Source organism: Gopherus evgoodei, chromosome 9 (assembly GCF_007399415.2).
Source record: "Gopherus evgoodei ecotype Sinaloan lineage chromosome 9, rGopEvg1_v1.p, whole genome shotgun sequence".
NCBI lineage: Eukaryota > Metazoa > Chordata > Testudines > Testudinidae > Gopherus > Gopherus evgoodei.
The window spans coordinates 9748471-9770299 of NC_044330.1; the positions used below are offsets into that span (position 1 = coordinate 9748471).

The 21829-nt window shown below is 44.1% G+C and overlaps 1 protein-coding gene across 4 annotated transcripts in view; it reads left to right on the forward strand.

The window, feature by feature from the left end:
• MCF2L2 (MCF.2 cell line derived transforming sequence-like 2) overlaps nucleotides 1-18595 on the forward strand; it is a 296056-nt gene extending 277461 nt beyond the window's left edge. For 3 of the 4 annotated variants that reach the window (XM_030575473.1, XM_030575475.1, XM_030575474.1), the window contains 7 exons: nucleotides 4238-4327; nucleotides 6799-6870; nucleotides 8732-8818; nucleotides 11828-11946; nucleotides 13727-13839; nucleotides 15966-16069; nucleotides 17066-18595. In XM_030575473.1, the coding sequence (XP_030431333.1) occupies nucleotides 4238-4327; nucleotides 6799-6870; nucleotides 8732-8818; nucleotides 11828-11946; nucleotides 13727-13839; nucleotides 15966-16069; nucleotides 17066-17166 (686 nt within the window). In that variant the 3' untranslated portion in view covers nucleotides 17167-18595. The remainder of the gene's footprint in view (nucleotides 1-4237; nucleotides 4328-6798; nucleotides 6871-8731; nucleotides 8819-11827; nucleotides 11947-13726; nucleotides 13840-15965; nucleotides 16070-17065) is intronic. The other variant, XM_030575476.1, reaches the window with a different exon arrangement.
• Nucleotides 18596-21829: the final 3234 nt, after the last annotated feature.

The window sequence follows — 21829 nt, forward strand, 5'->3', positions numbered from 1 at the left end:
CCCTGCAATGTTCCTCTTTCTGGTGTAATGTGTTAAATTTTCATTTGTGGGATCACTTAGGCTCAGTAAGAAACTGTGATCAGCGGTTAAGAAAGCATGGTCTAGTTGTTAGGTCAGGGGACTGGTATGCAGGAGATCTGGAAATTATTCCTTCACCTCTCTGTGCCTCCATTTCTTCATCTGTGAAATGGGGTGTTGTGAGTCTTGACTCATGAATGTTTGGAAAGCATTTAAGATCCCTGGAAGGAATGTGCTGTACGCTTCTGAGGCCATTTTGCCAGCAGGAGGAAGAGGAAGTAATTTGGACAGTGAAAATGGGCAATAAAATTTGCAAGCAGTTTTCTGAAATGACTCATAGACTCATAGACTTTAAGGGACCATCATGATCATCTAGTCTGATGTCCTTCACATTGCAGGCCACAGAACCTCTGACTGTGTGACATTTTTTGCTTTTCTCCTGTTCTGATAAGTGACATTTTCTTTCCAAGTGCACCACGAGGCCAAAGGTTGGTGTAGGATAATGGAGAGTGGATGCATCAGGAGAGGAAAATGTCAAGAAATAGAATGAGGCAAAGCGGAAGCATTACATTTAAAAAGGGGCATAACAGAGGAGAACACACCAATAACCAAAGCAGCCCCAAAGTCCTTTAGGCTAAGATCAGGCAGCACTAAAGAGAGAGGGTCTAAGCTGCAAAATCCAGTTCTGAATTTTGACTCCAGAGAATGGCAGTTTTCAGACTTGGTTTGGTCAATTACAGAAACATTTGCAAAAGTCAAAATCAGAGTCAGGTTCGGACTGCAAATTCAGTTTGGGGCTGTTTGAACCCTGGGTTTTGTTTTGGGCCTTTTTCCCTCCTCTGTCTGCAATCATCTCAGTCCTTGTGGGATCTGTCTTCTCTTTCCAGGCAAAGGAGAATATTGTAGTGCTTACAGTACTCTCCTTATGGAGCATGGGCATTACTCAAAATATTGTTGATTTACAGTCCACTCCCTTTAAATGCTAAGCACCCTCAAATCGTTGACTTGCAGGATCTGGTTCTGACTTATGATTCTTTTCACACATCTAAAACATGCTACATCATGCATGTGTTTATTGATTTCAGTTTGTTGTTCTGTTCTGTGAGCTCAGGGGAGCTAGATTTGATCCTCTCTTGGCGTGGACAAAACCCATGATGGTAACTGCAATATGTATATATGTAAGGATGTCCTGCAGAATGCTGTCATTTCCCTGTGTAGTGATGGGTTGTTGCTAGTACTATAAAGAATGGCTCATCAAGATACAGTACACATTAGAAGAGGGGGGTTGATCAATAACAGTGACAGGACTATATTGGGGTAGTCTGTGTTGCTCAGTGGATTTGACCTGGACAGTACAAGCATTGTGGCTACTGTGCGGACACCTTTGCTGAACAACTCTCACCAGGTTGCATAGCTCATGGAAGGAAAAGTCCTATTTAAACGCAAGTAGGTATCTTGGTATTGATCTCTCTAGGTCCCAGTTCTGCTTTCCTGCCACCCTCAAAACTGCCCTGAAGTCTGTAATCTCCCTGATCTTTTAAAGTCATCCAGCATGTATCTGCAGGGATGCTGGTGTCTGGATGAGAAAAAAAGTCACCATCAGTATCCTGAAAAAAGGAAACACTAAAGAATTAAGAGCATGAATAGAAAGTGGAATTTTAATTGCATCTGGCCATACTAAATACTGGGCCAAATTCTGTTCTCAGTTACAGCAACATAAATCTGGAGTAATTCAATTATAGTTATGCGTTGCAACTGACAGCAGAATTTGCCTGTTGTGTTTTTTCGGGATTATAAGTGAGTGTAGAAATGTGTATACACCTGATGCAGAACAGTATGTTTGTGCTTTTACAAGTAAATTCATATAATAATCTCTGAAGCATCAAATTTCCAAGCATATTACGGAGGCATCAGTAGCAACACCACAGTAGTTAAGTATCAGAGGGGTAGCCGTGTTAGTCTGGATCTGTAAAAGCAGCAAAGAATCCTGTGGCACCTTATAGACTAACAGACGTTTTGGAGCATGAGCTTTCGTGGATGAATACCCACTTCCTCAGATGCATGTAGCATATATATACCTGCCCCTGGAAATTTCCACTACATGCATCTGAGGAAGTGGGTATTCACCCAGGAAAGCTCATGGTCCAAAACGTCTGTTAGTCTATAAGGTGCCACAGGATTCTTTGCTGCTTTCACAGTAGTTAAGGCTGCATTAAGCTTTTTACTGGGCAGCTATGGGGTCCTCCATTGTGCTAGTGTCCCTCATAAGATGTTTTGGCATGAAAAGGTGCTACAGAAGCTGCAGTTGTTAAAACAGTCACACCAATTTCTGTCCCGGGGAAAGACGCAGTGAGAAGTGATGTTTGTCAAATAGAAATGAGGGCGTAAAAAACCCCTTGAGTGTCTGAACACTGAAATGGGGAAATACAAAGAAAAGAAAGGAAAGGAAAGTGAAAGATTTTTTCTGAGGTCACTACTAAATCTCTACAGTACTGTTTTTCTGTATAGCACACTGAGATATTTATAACATTGTAAGTCAGAAACCACCATAAAGTGTTTTACTAGTGTTAAAGTGCACTCCAGTGTTTTACTAGTCCTAGGATAGCTACAAGTAGGATAGCAACAGAAAAGCCAGAGACTCCTTCCCTTTTCCTCCTCAGATCTGGGGCACTGATTTTCTCAGTTGCTGAATCCTGGAACAAAAAGGTCTCTGAAATACAATTGCAATCCTGCGAACACTAGGCCGTGATTCTGGCCTTAGAATCTATGGGAAATTTCAGTGCAAATAAAACAGTTTTGTTTTCATTTAAATTTTTCTTTGAGTGTTTTGAGGGTTTTGACAAAAATCTGAAAATAACACATTTTCAGGTTTTGGATGAAAATAGAATTTTTTTCACAAAATCTCTCATGGAGAAAAAGTTCCAACAGAACATTTTAGCCCTGTTCGAATGCTAAGTCCCACTGAGGCCATGTGCCATTAAAGTAAATAACATACCTTAAATGTTTTGCTGAATCGAGGTTTTATGCACATATGGGTTGTGGCCCATTGATATCAATGCAACTACTTGACTGAGTCAAGTCACTTGTGTGCTTGAGTGTCTGGAGGATCGAGGCCCAAGGACCCAATCCAGAAACACATAGAAGTGAGCACATTTTATCACAAGTGTGGTCCCATTGAAGTCAGTGTCGTCGGAGTTCCTCCCCGGCCTACTTGTTCGCAGGACAAGTGTTTGCGGGTTTTCAATAAGTTTAGAAATGCCACCTGCCTTCTGAAGCTGGAAGTTAATTAGTCCACAGGTCTATTTTATCATTTAATAAAATACTTTAAGACAAAGTCATCTGGAGGTAGGTGGGTGCAGCTCCCATCAAAATCTGTATAAGTTGTGTCCTCTCTCCAGAACTGAATTTGGGTCCTTGAAAGAAAAGATTCAGGGTTCCAGATCCTGAGCTGATGTAAATCAGTGAAACTTCTTTGTCTCCAGTGGAGTTCTGCTGATTTACATCCGCTGAGTATCAATGAATCCCTAGTATCAGAGGGCAGCCGTGTTAGTCTGGATCTGTAAAAGCAGCAAAGAATCCTGTGGCACCTTATAGACTAACAGACGTTTTGGAGCATGAGCTTTCGTGGGTGAATACCCACTTCCTCAGATGCAACGAATCCCTAAATACCTTAACAAACCTGAGCCCTAGCTCTAGGGTGACCAGACAGCAACTGTGAAAAATCGGGACAGAGGGTGGGGGGTAATAGGAGCCTATATAAGAAAAAGACCCCAAAATGTGAACTGCCCCTGTAAAATCGGGACATTTGGTAACCCTACCTAGCTCAGAAGTGTTTATTTGTCAGTGTTTTTCAGCCACTGGTAAATCAGTCATCACAGAACCGTTCCAGTATTTTTCTTTTAAAAATCCACATAACCCATCTATTAAACGGTGCCATTTTAACTGTCCTGTTCATCTCTGTGTGGTTTGCAATTGTACTTACCCTTGTTTGGTGCTAAGGGATTAATTGGTACTGGTTCCCCGCTGCAACAGGAAGGGTGGTGTAATAGAAACGTTTTAAATATATATTTTTCTATGCATGTCACTTACTAGATTGTACATTGCTTGGCAACTGACCTTCTTCCTCTTTTTCAACTGCTGCTTTGCTTTGGACCTGTATAACCTTTCCTCCTTACTAACCTCTAACCCTGCCTTGCACTGCATCTCTCTGTTCTCCCAGATCCAGAATCTAAAGAGAGAGACGTTACCCGTCGCTTTTCCCTTGCCTCCTCCATCAGCACCACAGTCACCACATCCGCTCTGACCAAAGGTACGGTTGTGCTGCCTGCTAAGCGAGCCTGTTTCCCCTTCCTGCTGATTGTCAGACATCTACTGCCAAACACTTATGTTTAAAGAATAAGTCTGTACATCATGCTCAAGTCTGATATATGCAGAGGGCTGCAGAGGGAGAATGATCAGGGCCAGAATATGTCATCTGCAGAGAGAGAGAGTCCCAGCTATGCCTATGTATCTGAAACATATGCATACATATGAGACCAATGAAATCAATGGGAGTTTTGTTGTCGACTTCATAGTCAATCTGGATGAACATACCTTAAACGAGTCCCACCACTATTCACAGAATTTGAATTTGCTTTGCCTGAGTTGGCACCCATTTTGAGTTTTCTTCTTGTGAATAGTCTATCAGACACATTCCCTGGCAGGAATGTTCATAGAAACAGCAGACATGGATAACAGACAATCCAAATGGAAGTAGTCAGTTTTGAGCTCATAAATGCAAGGGTTTGCACGAAAAACGTGATTGTAAGAGTCGTGTTCACCCAACAGTGAGGAAACTGAAGCTTGTCACCATGAGATGTGTGGGTGCATTCAGGTCACCCAGTCCTCACAACAAATCACTCCAGAACAATTTATAGGCCAAGAGCTATTTGCAGAAAGTGTTCAGAGCTAATGAAGAAACTGGAGAAAACCGTAAGCCAGGGTGGCCAACCTGAGCCTGAGAAGGAGCCAGGTTTTACCAATGTACATTGCCAAAGAGCCACAGTAATATGTCAGCAGCCCCCCCAACAGCTCTCACCCCTGCACCCAGAGCCTCCTGCCCACTGGCAGCCCCACCAATCAGTGTCTCCCCCTCCCTCCCCACGTCTCCCGATCAGCTCTTTCGTGGCGTGAGGAGGCTCTGGGAGGAGCGAGGGCACGGCAGGCTCAGGGGAAGGGGTGGGAAGGGATGGAGTGGGTGCAGGGCCTCTGGCAGAACCAGGGGTGAGCAGTGAGCACCTCCTGGCACATTGGAAAGTTGGCGCCTGTAGCTCCAGCCCCAGAGTTGGTGCCTATACAAGGAGCTGCACATTAACTTCTGAAGAACCGCATGTGGCTCCGCTGCCACGGGTTGGCCATCCCTGGCGTAAGCTGTTTATGGGCAATTCGCAAACAGAAAAAGTAGCTAAATTCGTTTTGTAAAATTCTTTGCTACAATTTACTTGCTTAACTCTAAATGGGATCAAGGCCCTTGTTCTTCGCACAGTTGCCTTCGAGTTGCATTGGAGAATATGAGCTAAGCCATTGTCTGAGCAAAGAGATGATGAGCTCCTGAAACCCGTGTTATGCTCTGGATGTAATGGGCATGGCATGGAGAAAGAGCTTTTCATCTCCTATCCTCATTCAGACTGTGGCTGCGGAGCGAGAATCCTGATTGCCGTTGTAGCTGTGGGTAGGCTGGTGCGATGTATGGTATGACTGGGTAAGAGAGGAAAAGGGAAAACATAGCTGCACGGAAGAGCAGAGAGGGGACGTCATATCCCCGGCGTTGTTTTGTGGATTGGCTTATTAAAGAAAACATGTATAAATGATAATGAAATATCAGTCGCATTGTTAGAGTTTTCAATCCAAAAATCATAATGGAGATTCTAATCAAAACAAGATTGGTGGGCAGGTTTCTTGGCCGGAAGGTGAGAAATGGAACCTGATTCCTAATGATTTTAAGAGATGCAAGGCAGAGTCAATGATTTTCAATTACATATTTTATTGCTGTCAGTTACTTTAAGGAAAGATTTTGAGTGACATGCCCAAAGCATAAACTTTGCCTCGCCCTTACCCAATTACAGAGCCAGTTGAGATTCTCATTTGCTCATTCAAGGGCCACTGTTTGCCATTGTCCCCTTCTCCTCCCTGCTAACAGACTAACCCCATCATATCACCTCACCTTGGGGATGTGAAGCAGAGCACAGGATGACTATCAGTAAATCAACTTGCAAGGGGCACCCTGCAACCCAAAATACAATGGCATCCTTTCTGATTCAAGAGTATACCTCTGGTACATTCACCGATCCAAGGCAGCAAAGAATCCTGTGGCACCTTATAGACTAACAGACATTTTGGAGCATGAGCTTTTGTGGGTGATCCAAGGCAGAGGCTCAAAGCTGTGTCTTCCCTGAGACTTTTGAATGGCCTAGTGCCACCAAACAAACAGGAGATGAAAGTCCATTAAGTTGGAGCCAGTTACTTTTTCTCGATTGTACTTAAACTGTAAATGATCAAAGCTGCAAGAGGGGGGTTGTTTCTTGGTGCATATCACAAAAGTGTTTTTCTTCTCCTTTTACAGAATTGCTTAGTCGGTTGCTTTGGTTTTTTGGATTTTGTTTAGTAAATGCATTATCCTAAGCTCTTTACACTGGTCCGTTCCAGCAATTCCAGATCATGGTTCTTGCAAACAGATAATGGGAAAACAAGTTGTGCCTCTAACTATATTTATAATCTTGTGCATCTGCAAACTTCACACAGGTCCTCTGAGTTCTGCAGTTAAAGTCAAGAGACATGAAATAAAGAGTGATCCAACTCCCCTGGGGTTTGAAGGTACAAGTATTGGCATCATGCATGGAATTCTTCTCCATAGTTCATTGACACCATCCATCTCTCTTCATCACTGGTGGTAGATTACATTAAAATCCACAAGGATTTATGAGTTTGGAGTCTCAGTTTATATTTGTCACTTCCTTACTTGAGCTATGTTTAAAGAGTCTCGTTTAGGGATGGGCCTGAATCAAAGTCCCAGGTCCAAACTCCCTTTGGGAAAGTGGTGAAGTTCCAGAATCTGGACCCAGGGCCAAATCTGGATTTTGTGGCTGCTTTCTTTCTGTATAAGGGTTAGAGCCCTCTGACTTGGTGGGGACAGAGAGTTATTCCAAAGCAGAATCTGGATCCCATTTGGGTCCTTCTTCATCTCATCGACCCAAAGTAGGAGAAATTAACTGTAGGTCTGCCCAGATGGGAACCCTGCTGACATCGTATCAAGGGAATGGCACTTAATTGGCATTAAGTGGGGTCAGTGACATTCTGCCTTAGTTTTAATATAAAGTCTCACTGAGCTGCACCATCACATTAAAGAGGAGAGGGGCACTGGCAGCATTAGATAATCCCTATGCTGCATTTGAGCTGTAAATTCTAGTGTGGCCATTCCTGTCTCTTTCCACTCTCCCCAGACGTCACACTTGTAATGGTAGCCGGTGGTATGTGCATGCTGCATAGAGAGGAGGCTAGACTCAGGCATTTTTGTCCATTAAAGGTGCAGTGTTTCATTTCTTTCACGCAGAGTTTAAGGCTATTACCCACAGCATATTCTTCCACTGGGGAGAGAGAGATCTGAATTGAACAAAGGATGCTAAACAGTTCACAATTCAGGGAGACATTCACCACCATTACTTGGAACAGCACATGCTCACACGGCGCCGTGTCCCTTTTTAATGGTTAATGGCTGGCTGTGACAGAGTTAGGGCATAGAGTCAGGGGACGGGGAAGACTCATGAGCCAGAGCTATCCAGGGAGAGGTGAACTGCAGACCGCTTCCTTCATCTGTGCTGCTCTGCAGAAATCTGCGTGAGTGGCTGGTCAGTGATAGAACCAATCCGATGTTTGGGGCCAGCTGCCTTGTCAACCCCAGCAGAGGAAGTTGGACTTCAGAGGATGGAGGAAACAGTCCTGGGTACAGTCAAGGAGCTGTGGTTCAGGGCACAGATGAAAAAGGGTTTGTTCAGTTTTCTTCTCCCTGGGGACTCCAGCTCCCGAGTGCAGGATCATCCTGATCCCCTACTGGGTAGCATACCCCGGCACACTGAGTCCCTCTGAACAGGAAACAATGACCATTGTCACATCTTTACTAGTGGATGCTGCTGCTTCCAGAGCTCCAAGTGAGATGCAATTAGTAACATTAAGGGATTGATTTTGCTGTGAAAAACCCTAACCCTCCCCAACCAAACTCCATTGATTAGGAATTATGTCATTCATTTCTGGTTGGGAGGAACAATTTATGGTTTTTATGAGTCCATTTTATAACAGTTGCCATTTGGATGGTCATTAAAAACCACCCAAAACAAACTCTAGGAGTTACAGAAGTATTGCAGATGCTTCAAGGACACTATGTTAAGGGGAAAACAAGGAAACTTTGGAGGAATGGAATACTGCTCCATTCACCTGACAATTATTTTTCAGACCATAAATTACATCCACATTTCCCTTTGGTTTGTTCTGTTTGCTCTCTGCACATCTCACATTGCATCTGTGTTTTGGTGGAATGCCGATGTGATTGCAGCAGTGTTTGCGTTCCAGAGATAAAACTTGCTTTTTTGGGGGGCAGTAGAGGAATACATTTGGTCCATGTTCAGTTTTTCACTTTTAAGAAGAATCTCAGTAAGTTGCAAAATTCTACTTCCTGTCGCAGATGCTTTTGAGAACACCATCTTAGCCCAGACTAAATGTAATGCCGGTTCCATCACAAGACCAGTTCCCAGATCTGCTTCACAGACAGGTAAACAGAATTAAAATGTTCACAGTGCTTCATGCAAATCTGAGTATACTTATGACTATGTTAAACAGTCTTTACCTTAAACTGAGTCCTCATTAGTTCCTCTCCCCATTCTTTTTTAAAGGAAACATTATTTCCTTGGAAAGAAACATAACAATAAGCCCAGGTCACTGCAGAATGTAGAAATAATGGACCGGATGCTGATTTTATTTAGTGGATTCAGAATAACTATTTTATTTAACTCTGGTAAGATCAGAATCTGGCCTGAGTTATTTTATAGCATCTCTGCAGCGTATGAAAACCTACTGAACATGTGCTGAAATCTCTGAAATCCTGTCATTGCAATGTTAATTAGCAGAGAAAAGGATGGACAAGGCGATGGAGTTATTGTAGGAATCTTTATTGCTGGGAAGTATTACAGTGAACATCTTGACTCTTGGCTGTGAATGACAATGGCATGAGATCACCAAAGCTCTGTCTGCCTAGGAACGTTTTTTTTTTTTGTGTGTGGCTATAATCTAATGTGTGAATTTAAATCAATGGGTTAGTTTATTTAGCTCAGGGAGCGGTTTAAGCTAAACCAAAACCCCACTCTCATATTGGAAGAAGAATGTCCACCCAGGGGGTTATATTGGTGTAACTCTATCGGAATAACTGGTAAAACTTTCGCATGTCAACAAGACCTCTGATGTACCTTCCTGAATTGTTCTACGTCAGACCACTCCCCATTTTAAAGCATCTCTCTACGCTTGGTTCTCCAGAGCAGTGCTTCTGGCCAAACAGCGTCTGTTGCTTCGAATGATGGAAGAACAGGTTAGAAGCTTGGCACAGCGCCTTGGCTGACCTACCAGCTAAAGAGCCAGTAACATTTAGAAGAAGAGGGACTTCAGACAAATGTGAAAAGATTTGGTCTAACTTTTTAGCAATCTTTGATTAATCTCTACCAGATGGAAATCAAGATATCACTCTGGTGTTCCCTCCCATTCCTTTACCTTTCTGTTCTTTCGCCTTTCCTTCCTCCCCCCATTTGCCACCTATTTGTGGGGCAGGGGATTTTTTTCAGTAACATATAAATAAAGAAACCCTGGTTCTGGGTTTGATTGTTTTAAACCAACTTTTGCTATAGAGTGTGCATACATGGCTGGGTTGTGCATAAGTCTATTGTGAGAGCATCTGCCTTTGCGTCTTGTCTTTGCCATGGGACTAATTTGTGTTTAGTAGGAGCAATGACCCACAAGCTGTAAAAAGTTTGAACCTGCATCTAAGCTACCTGCACTCTTGGATCTATTAACATGAAGGAAATATCTGCTGGGCCCCTACGTGGGTTCTTCCACCTCTCCCCCCCCCAGCATGCACCTGTTCAGAGGTTGCCCAGTGCCCTTGTGAACAGTAGTGTCCCTGCTTCTTCTTAATAAACTCATACTCCACACCTGTCTGAAAGGGGGTGGCAATGGCCCCACCCACTCCTCCACACCCACCCTCAAAGTCGGCCAAGCAGGGGGCACATTACACCCTGTCCCAGAGTGGCAGATTTGCCACTCCAACATATACATCCCAAGAGCCTCCTGGGGGAGGGAGGGTGGTTTTGGATGACTGAGCCAGAATTCCTCTTGGGATATAAAATAACACGACGTTGTGACACCCCGTCACGTGTCCGAGGGCACTAGGATGAGATGGTTGTGTCCGGGCTGAAAATCTGCCTCTAACGTTAGATCCCTGGTATTTCTTGTTGTGGCACTGTTGGAGGGACCCCAAGAGAATCCCATCTGGCAGGATGAGGTCACTTCTGCTTCCATGGGTGCCTGCAGAAGAATAGCAGAGAGAAAGGTGAAACGGTTTCAAGAAAGTCATTCAGTTCAGATTCAAGTTTTGGGCAAAGGCTGAGGCAGGGTGTGGAGGGAGAGGCAGCGAATCTGTTCACTTGTTCCTGCTGTAAGTCTCATGAAGGTTAGCCTGAACGCTGGTCATCTTTCTTCGATACATATCCATGGCAATGTCTCTGCCTTTGCACCACAGTGTGCAATGGAAAGCAAGTCACCGAGGAGAGAACTTTTTTATTAATTAAAAAAAAATTGCTGAGTGCTGGAGCATTTGTGCTCACTTTCCTGGTGCAGCATCTTGCCATTTGTGAGTGTTGCCCTGGGAGGCATTAGAATGGCTCAGCTGTGTGTCACAGACTCTGTACTGCTAATAGAGAGTCTCCTTTACCTGAACTATTAGTAGCCTGCACAGGAAGATCTGAGTCCAAAGCTGTGAGGTTCCAAGTGGCCATGTGCACCATGACAGCAATGAAATACCAAGTGGTTGCAGATGTGTGACTGTTACACATTTCTCTCACTTATGACAGACATTACAGTATATTTACAGCCATTACACATTTCTCTCTCTTATGACGTTACAGTATATTTACTGCCTATAAAAGCAAGAGGAACCATTCGTTTGATTTTGCTTGATATCAGATATACACTACCCTGATCAGTCAAAAAAATGTATTCACATTAGGCATGTAAAGCAGACCATCTCTTCTTGACACCTTAGCTCTGTTTATCTCAGTGCTGTGTCAAAAGACCTGTGCCCCCCTGTTCTGACTCCTTTCCCTCCCTCACAACTTCTGCCTTTGGCATATGTGCCAGTTTTTGGAAGCTGTTTGGGCATAAGATCAGCTGAAGGTTGGAGTTGGGTGGACTGTGATTCAAAGCCCTTTGGCCTCAAATATTAGACACAGTGGGAGGTGAGCTAGAAGCTTAAAAACTGAAACAGACACAGCCCACCTGAAAGGCTCCTGAAAAACCCACAGTGGCTTTACAAAGTCATCGTTTGCCATAATTCTCTGCTCCTTGTCCCCTATGTTCTCTGATTCTTCAACTGAAGATATTTAGCAATGTGAAATACATATGTAATATGGTGGGGGGCGTGGTGGGTGGAATCTATGAACTGCCTCTTTAAATGTTTGAGTCCTCTAAGAGCGGATGCCCTGTAGTTAAATCCTGTTGTTTCATTTCCTTGGTAAAGGTTGGCCCAGCAGGCAGATGCCCTCACTAGACACCTTTGAGGATTTCGAAGCCATCCCATCCAGCACGGATGAACTCTCCAACTCTTCTGACATGGAGGAAGAGACCAATCCTAACAATGTAATTATTTCCCCATCTGCCTGACTGTAAGCCTAGCCTGGAATGGGCATAAACTGCAGCAGTTTGGATCCATGCATTTCCGATGTTATGCGGTGTTTCAATTATGGGGGTTTGGTTTGGTTCTAGGATGTGTGCAAAAGTTCAGAACTGGAAAAGGGTGCAGGTTTCCCTGAAGTTCAGGGTAGTTCACACATTCTTGGTGTTGGTTTGAGACCATCTTAGGCTTTCAAGAACCTTAAGATCTAAGACTCGGCTGCTGTATGTAGGTATATGATTTAGCAGTGCCCAGAATGCCCATCCAGCTTGCACCTATAGTGTTTCATGGTACTGGTAGCACCAGAGCTCTCTAAACATACTGACATGCCCGGGCATTGCTTTGGGATGCACTGAATTCTTCCCTAGGTTGTTTTGCCAGCCAGAATCACAGGAAGCCTCCCCCACTTTTAACCCCCTGATTTAAATTACGTTTAAACACACTAGATACAGAAATGGGGGAAATAGCATTGTCCCTTCCTCCCATCTCTATGCCTTTTTTGGTTCCCAAAACTTAGAAGGGTCTAAAACCAACAGTTGTTTTGCTTTTCTCCAAAGTGAGAAATTCATCCCAATGATTGGAACAATATGTTCTCATTAATATTATACCCAAGCTCAGATATTGTCAGTTTCATCCTATAGTTGGCACTGGTGAGGCCACATATGGAGTATTGCGTCCAGTTTTGGGCCCCCCACTACAGATAGGATGTGGACAAATTAGAGAGAGTCCAGCGGAGGGCAACAAAAATGACTGGGGTGCCTGGAGCACATGACTTATGAGGAGAGGCTGAGGGAACTGGGTTTATTTAGTCTGCAGAAGAGAAGAGTGAGGGGGGGATTTGATAGCAGCCTTCAACTACCTGAAGGGGGGTTCCAAAGAGGATGGGGAGCTAGGCTGTTCTCAGTGGTGGCAGATGACAGAACAAGGAGCAATGGCCTCAATTTGCAGTGGGGAGCTCTAAGTTAGGTATTAGGAAACACTATTTCACTAGGAGGGTGATAAAGCACTGGAATGGGTTACCTAGGGAGGTGGTGGCATCTCCATCCTTAGAGATTTTTAAGGCCCAGCTTGACAAAGCCCTGGCTGGGATGATTTAGTTGGGGTTGGTCCTGCTTTGAGCAGGAGGTTGGACTAGAACCTCCTGAGGTCTCTTCCAACCCTAATCTTTTATGATTCTTTGGACTATCTCAGTCCCTGCTATAAACCCCATAAATAAAGCAGTGTGGGGTGCTGATTCCATTCTTACTTATACCAGTTTTGTACTAGTCCATTGACATCAATGGGCCTTACTCCTGATCTGCACCAGCATGACTGAGAGCAGAAGCAAACCCAGGAATGGAGAAAGAAGCCCTTAACTACAGTACAAGTTTATTCATTCGTTTGGGCTCTTACACAGTGCCTCTTTCTGTAGCATCTGGGAACCTGACATTCCTTTTAAAAATAAGTAAATTCAAACATATCTGGATCACCCAAACTGAGGACTCAGAAAAGTCAAACAGAAACCCACTGTCAGAGTGATGGCTGATTTATTAATTGCAGCTTTTGAATAGGCCGGTGAGTCCTGCACTGATACCTAAATATCACTAACCTCACGCACTGACCAAAAATAAAAGAATGAAAAAGCAACGACAGTCCCAGAAGAATAAATCTCTGCAATGCCTGGCTCAGTACGTTAACTAGAAAGTCTCTCTCTTTTGTTTCCTTTCTTCATAGTAACTGTGTGCTGTGTTGTTTCGTTGGTTCTAGGGGTCCAATCTTTTACGGGTAGAAGGCAGTTATGAAACCTGTTTCCCAGAGTCTCTCACTCTAGAGAATGGAGATTTAGTGCATTTTGTACAGGAAGGAGAAAATGGACAATGGTAAGTACAAAAGAGAAAATAGCAGCTAGGACACATGTAGGAGGTGAAAAAACTAATTAGAAGGATTTGAAAACATCTGCAGAAACGAAACCCACAGCAGGAGAAAACCTGCAGAAAACAAAGAGAACCTCCCATTATAAGGTCTGTGGCAGAGTCTAATATGGCCTAACGATGGGTTGTTATGTACAAGGGATATATTCCCTCTGTGATACATGCACATAACCCATTTGCACCAAGGAAATACATTGGCACCATTGTACACTTATACCAATGGGACCATTGTATGCCTAGCACCTGCAGCTCCTGTTGAAGTCAAGAACTTTTGCTGTCCACTGGCTCAGCCCCTCTCTGGATCAGCTGTATATTGAGGGTGGTATGAGGTTAACATGTATTTGAAAAGTTGCTGTGTCAGATGTGGAGTCTAAATCCAACCACCGAAGTATGAAACAGAGGGATTTTAGTCCTGCTTCCAGAGTGAAAGCGTAATTAATCCCTGGAACAATTTACTAAGGGTTTTGGTGGATTCTCCATCACTAGCAATTTTTAAATCAGGGTTGGATGTTTTTTTTTAAAAGATCTGCTCTAGGAATTACTTTTGGGGAAGTTCTCTGGCCTGGGTTTGCAGGTCAGACTGGATGATCGCAATGGTCCCCTCTGGCCCTGGATTCTATGGATCACAACCCATCTTTAACAAAGGGGTCACTACGAATACCCCCACAGTTCAATGAAGTAATCTACTAGTAACTTTTTTCTGATTCACAGCAGTGTGACAGGAGAGGCTCCTCCCATCACTCAGCAGTCATACAGTGGTGCTGTATGACTTAAGTGCAGTGACCTTGGCTGGTCCCACCTAGTCCTCTTTGGCCAGTAGTGGCTGGACATGAGGCTTGGGTGGAGAGAGACATGAAAACAGAAAGGATGGGAAATAGCTGGGCCGCTGGCAGGGGTGAGGAGCACCCATCGGAACAGAGGAAAATATACCAATGGTTGCATCCTGCTCTCACTTACATGATTGCAACTCCATTGGCTCCATTGCACCAGAGTAACTGAGAGTGCCCTTTGCCCCCAAGGGTTTGAATAGAGCTGTGTCAAAGGCGATGTGCAAGGTGGGGTACGTTAGATTCCCTTGCTGTTAGTTGGGCTGCATTTGCACTACGAGCTACGGGCGTGATTCCCAGCTCACACAGATGTACTCGCATTAGTTCTCGTCAAGCGAGGATACTAAAAATAGCAACGAAGCCCCAGCAGCATGGGCAGTGACTGCAGCTGCACAGGCTACTGCCCTGAGTACCAACCCGCCTGAACTCTGTTGGCACGTACTCGAGGTGCCGAGCTTAGCACGAGAATGTCAACACAAGCTGGGAATCACACCCCTAGCTCTCGGCGTAGCAATAGCGCTAGGCTCCCGAGACTTGGACGCCCTTAGACCTCCTCATACCCGTTTACTGATGAATGACTGTCAGGAATTCTAAACTGATGTAACTTGCATGCCCAGAAGCTGGGATACGGTGTAAGTTCTAGAGTGGCTCCCTATAATTGACTTCGTGCACTGTCCTAGTAGTTCCCTTTCCTGTCACGCTCTTCTTTGACTAGTTCTGGAATGTGAGAGTTACATTCCTTTAGGCTGCCTTACAGACAGACTCGGGGCCACGTTCAGAGGTGACGTGTAGGAGATGGGGTGGGGGTAAGTTTAATGTTGGAAGTCAGGTGTGAGGGGGGCTTAGTCAGTGTCACATTGATACTGAAGGGGATGACAAGTTGTCAGATACCTCATTTTAGGCACCTCCTGAGCCTCTGAATTTGCCCCCCATCTCAAAACCATTGGCCAGATCTGGAGCTTCAGTGCCACACGCTGAGGCTTTGCAGTGAGCAGATTCAGACACTCTGTAGCACAGTCACCCCCTCAGGCTGCTGTCACTTAGCACTGGCCCCATGCACAGCTGCCCCAGAATTGGAGGAGTGCTAAGGTGAGCTTTACATCGCCACCCTAGCAATCTACACCTCCCACCCCTGCTGCCCTCTGGCCGTAGCTGAGGACTTACCCCGTAACGTGCATTTTCATGAAGAGCTGTGCCAGTGGGAAGAGAGGTGGGGAAATGCACTGACTGTTCACTCTGAATTTCCAGGTTAGTAAAGAAGCTGGCTTCTGAGAAAAGCGATTGGGTTCCTTCCAGTGTGTTACAGCCAGCAGAAGGCGATAGCAACAGTATCCTTAGGAAGAACAATGCAGGTAATAAAGACAGTTTCTAATGGTGTTTTAAGAGCTCCCCGATTTTTCCTTTTTGTTTAATGAAAAGGTACTTTGGCACCTGATCAAACATACACGTGACAGTACAATAGGTATTCAATCTAACTGTCTCACTAGGGCAGGGCTAGAGGTGGCATTTCAATCACGGCTGGAGTTCAAGCTTCACACCCACGATCAGGGCTATGCTTTGGATTTGATGACACCAAAATCTCACAAGCTGTTGTTGCGGAGCAGGTGCTCTCACAATATTTCCACCACTCTGGGCTAACGTGTTTCAAGAAGGGCTGCCCTGGTGAGATTTCAGTCAAACCAGCACTAGAAATAGTCCTTTTCCAGTTTTGGATGTGACCCAACACCCAAACCATAGGGCAGTGATTGGATTTGGAAAGTTGCATCTGAGCACCCTCTGAAAATTAAAAGGTTGAACATGACAGTTTGGGCCCATCTCTATAATATCAGGCTGAATTCTGCCCTCAGTTACATGTTGTTTCCAATGCAAGATGTAACTGAGAGCAGAACCTGTCATGAGCCATTTATTTGAGATCTGAAAGTGAGAGCTAATGATGGTTTTGTTGTTGTTGTTGTTTTTCAATTTGCTAAGATTTAGGAAAGCACTTTTGAAAATTAACAAGATTTTCTTGCTGCAGTTTAAGAGAAACACATGGGTAGTTAAAGCTGGATCCTAATGAATCAATGTTCCACCTAGACCATTGTCCTGCTGCTGGCACTAACTTATAACTGATGCTCCAGAAGAAAACCAAAAACACATGGTGTACCAAGCCAGTTGTTAAAGGGAATTCCTTCCTGACCCTACCTGATGATCAGCAAATGCCTTGAAGCATGAAGGTTGAGATTAGGTTTTTTAAATTTTATTTTACTGCTGTGTACTCTGGGATATTAATAACAAACCTTCATATTGTAGCTTACAAGTCCTTGAGATATCACTGTAGTGACAACATGTGTGTGTTTGTTTTTCAGACGTGTACAATGATACATGCAGCACGACCCTGGCAGACACTGAAATGAAAGAAAGTAAGCTGGCCAGAAGCTTAACGGCAGAACAGAGGGCTGGGAGTTGAACTGCAGGGCAGGTTTTCCTCAGGACTCCTTCCTCTTCCTTATTTGTTTTGGTGGATGCTGGATCAAGTCACCTTTCCCACAAGCTCTGAGCTTCAGAATTCATTCCAACCTCATTGACAGGAAAGCTGCTAGGCCCACGGCATGAGCTGAAAAACTGAAGGAGCATTAAAAATTCAAACGGCATCAAAATCATCTTCAGCATTGAACAGAAAAAAATGCTTCTCGCATTGTTTATTGAACCATTTGATAGGATGTGGCCTAAATTAGGTCGACAGCAGAGTGGAAAGTTACTATGCACTCACCTTGTGGCGACATCACTTGGACGTTGGGTTACTTCAGAAGAACATGGTCACCAATCACTGCTCCAGCATGGGAATGTCCTGGAGTTTTTCTGTTCATTTGGCTCTGCTGCTGTGCCTTCCGCTGTCTCCCTTAATTCCACTGGACAGAAAATTATATGTTCAGTCATTTCTAACTGATCAGGAACAGGAAACTGCAGGGTAGTGGTGGGAGAAATACAAGTCCCGAATCAATGAAGCTTAGCACAGCGATGGCTTGACTGCTTCCTCTCAATGAATGGCCTTCTGTTTACAAGATCTTTGGAGGAGACAGACTGGCAACTTTTGACTAAGAGGTGGCGATTCAGGGTTAAGCAGGAACCAAGATGAGGCAACTACTGTAACATTTTGAGGTCTTTTTTGCAGTATAAACAGATTCTTTCCCCCAGTCCGTGGTTTTTGGATCACATCCCTCCACATTTGGTGCTGATAATTCCGCTGAATTTCATTTAACATTCTACATTTGAGTAGACTGCATGCTGTACACTTCCTGTGTGTGCTGGACTCTGGAGTAGGTACGGTTCATCCCCATATGGTATCGGACTCTACTTAGGCATTTGCAAATGGGCAGGTGGGCTTTAGAAGCACTGAGGAGTAGATAAAGTGTTATTGTTCAATGCTTCTTTCCAGGATATTTTATTAAAGACTGTACCAAATCTCTGCAGCATAAGGATATAATGTAGATCTGTAAAATTCCTACAGAAACCATTAGCTCTTTCAGAGCAGGTCTGACGGTATTTGCATGGAGGCATTTTGATGCAAAATGGGTTTTAGATCCCACAAAGCTGCTAGAACCTTAACTTTTGCAACTGTAAATATTGACCTAGGACATGAAAACAGAAAAAGCCTGGCCTGGAAGAAATTACACTAGAGACTCAAAAGTCAATGATTGATTTTGACTAAACAAGACCCTTTTTGTACCATGATTAGTGATGCTCCATGTAAGTTAAAGGCTATCATAGCACTCAAAAGGGAGAAAAGGCCAAATCAAAAGCAAAATACTCATTATGAATTGATAACTCAGTGGTTTGAGCATTGGCCTGCTAAACCCAGCATTGTGAGTTCAATCCTTGAGGGGGCTACTTAGGGATCTGGGGCAAAATCAGTACTTGGTCCTGCTAGTTAAGGCAGGGGGCTGGACTTGATGACCTTTCAGGGTCCCTTCCAGTTCTATGAGATAGGCATATCTCCATATATTATATTATTATTTACCATGGGATAAAATAATACAATGATATAAAGATTTAACAATGGTTTAATTGCAGGGACACAAGTGTTTTTCTTTGTATCGTGGAGGTTTGGGGGATTTTGGTGGTGCAATTACCATAATATAGCAAATCATTGAAGCATGTGAATAGTCCCAGCGAAGATAAAATGAAGGCAGGTGCTTAATTATACCTTGCTGAATTGGAGTCCTAGAGAGCTTATTGGTTTAATGATGAGTTTGACTGCAGTACCAAACAGAATGGATTCTGGCTTAGGACACCAAGTTTCTCATCTAGCCTCCAAATACCTCACTCCTTTGATTTGTGCTGCTTTCTGTTTTGCTGATTTGTGTCGAGAGGAAACACAATTCAGTGGGCCAGAGCCTTCCCTCCTTTACTGAAGTCCGTGCTGTTGCACTGAGATAAAGATTTGGCCCATGTTGTCCTGGGGATAGATCTCATTTACACTAAATAACATTCAGGCTCAATATTGCCCTGAGGAACACACACCCAGCTCCTGCTGAAGTCCACTGAAGTCATATGAGCAACTTGAGGGCAAAGCTGAGTCCCTCCTCCAGTCCCCAATGCAATGAAATCTTCTCTGAGTGAAGTCATTTTCTTCCCCACAGAATAACTTCACTGCGACGTCCTTGTTATTGTCGGTAGTGTATGCACTGTCTGGTAACATTGCTTCTCTCTTACCCTCACCTTTCCCCAAACAGTGAGGTGAGAGAGTTTTTATTGCATGTTCATGTGGAGGGGGCTTATACGAAATTGCCAAACCTAAGATTTATTGTTGACTTGTGGAAAGGCCAAAAATTGCACTTTGGAATCTCTCTAGATGAAAGGGTAGGAATCAATATTGTTGTTGATAAAATATCTGACTCTCAGAAATGGGAGGCAGCGGGGTCTATCTTTTAGAGGACAGGAAATCAGGAATCCTTTAGGTTCTGTTCCTGCCTCTGCCTCTTGCAGTGTTAACTTGGGCCAAGTCATTTACCCCCTCAGTGCCTCTGTTTCCCCATCTGTAAAATGGGGTGATGACATTTTGTCATGTGCAGAAGATGTCAGCTTACACACTCTCCTCACTCAGACCTGCAACTGGGTGTCAGCAGGTGCACCTAAGGTGGGGGACCCCCGGTCCTGCACCCAGTCTGTGCCCTCTTGGGCGGTGAAGCATCACCAGATTTGATAGGTGTCTCCTGCCCCCCCCACATACCCCTTTACTTTCAAGGAGCACTAGCATAACATCCTGCCTGGGTCCTACTTGGGTGCCCTGGGGCTAGTGGGGGAACAGGTTCTTTTCTTTCAGTGCAACAAGGCAACAAACAGTTCCCCCCCCTTTTTTTATTAACAGTTTCTGCACATTTCTGACACTTTTTTGTTTCAACAAAGTTTGTCCTGGTTTGACCGAGGTCTGTAGGTCACGCTGATACCATGAATGTACCAAAGAGGGAGAGAATGGACAAATCATTCGCTACCATCTGGCTGTGTGAATTGGATACAGCACTCAGGTTTCAGTCATGTTTGGGGGCTGGTTATAACACAGCTGGTCACAGCTACAGCTTAGATGCTTGATGCTCTTGCTGCATAGCAAGTTTTGAGCAGTGTTTTAGCCGTGTCTGTGAACCTTGCTACCACATGGGAGCGCCCAAGGCAGTTGTATGGTCCCCTCCCATCCACTTTACAAGCTCAGACCATATTTTATCCATCTTGGCCATCACCGTGTTGTAGCTGGGTACCCTGAGAGGGCTGGGTTTTACATTGTTGTACCAACGTTAGCCTGAGTTCTGTATTGTTAGGGTTTTATGATAAAGTTCAAATGCTTTTGCTTTATGAGGAGTCAAAGTTTAAGCTGACGACAATTTGTTGAGTAGATGAGCCCGAAATCAGTCTCATAACACGTTTATGGAGAAGGTGGGGTAGCTGCCAGGATGTTTAAAAATGGTGGTTGCTAACAGGCTTCAACCAGTGCTTCATTTGTAATGCAAGAGGTGCCAGGGCTCAAGCCATTTTTTTTATATTCATAACTGATGCAGCAAGCCCAGAGGTCACGGGGCTATGAAGTGCCAAGCCCAGAGGTGCCAGGGCTCAGCCCTGGCAAGCCCTCGCACACGTTAAGCACTGGCTTCACCTCTCAAGGTCTCAGGCCCAGTCTATGCTATAAAAATAACCAGGCCTCAACCTCCACTAGTTTTATAGAGTAGAGACATGGGCCCACAATCTTGACACACAATAGTAAATGCTTGTTGCCCAACCATGTTCTAACGGTGGCTTTCATTGCCAGTGTGAATCGAGATTTGTGTGGTTGGTGTTCTGATTGCTTAGCCATTTTAATAGCTAGCCTTTGAGATTTCAACCAGGCTTGGGTGGCAGAAAGGTCAGGAGCTTCCTTTTTAAAAAAAAAAAAAAAGTGCTTCAGGTCTGATGTGCTGTTAGATGATCAGAAGTATTTAAAGCAGCCAAATTGTGTATTTCCACCAGCAGCTGGAGTGGAAAGTTGCTACTAAGATTTCTTCTGCCCAGCTGAGAATTGGTACGGTTTGTAATTCTTACATATTTTCCATGTTGATGATGATGTATTTATTTGTGATTGATGAGAGATAATCAGACAGAGAAAAAGCACAGAACTCTCTTGATAAATTGCCTGTCTCCCCTTCCCCCGGCACCCCAGTCAGGACAGAACGTATGACTTTATAACAACCACCACCAAGTGTGTGAATCTGGAATTTCTGTAAATAGGCCATTCTGAACTGTGTAAAACCACACTTTGGTCTTTATAAAAAGTATAAATACTGTAGTACAAAACACTCTGTGTAGTTGGTATTTCTGCATAATGTAAGGAGAAAATATGAGCTTGCCATTCATTTTACATGAGGGGGCTTAGTAAGGTTCCATCTACACAGCTGAAAAATTCATGCTTATGTTGAGTTTAGCCTGAGTTATGGCCATCACATATGAAACCATTTTTCCTTTACAGATCTCCCTTAATTGTGCCCTGAATCATGTTAAACCCTTAGAGAAGTCAAAGGCTTTACTTAGAGTTCAACAGCATGGTTAAGACTCCTGTAAGCTAAGACTGTAACCAGATCATGGAACAAACCCAATTTGTAGCTGGG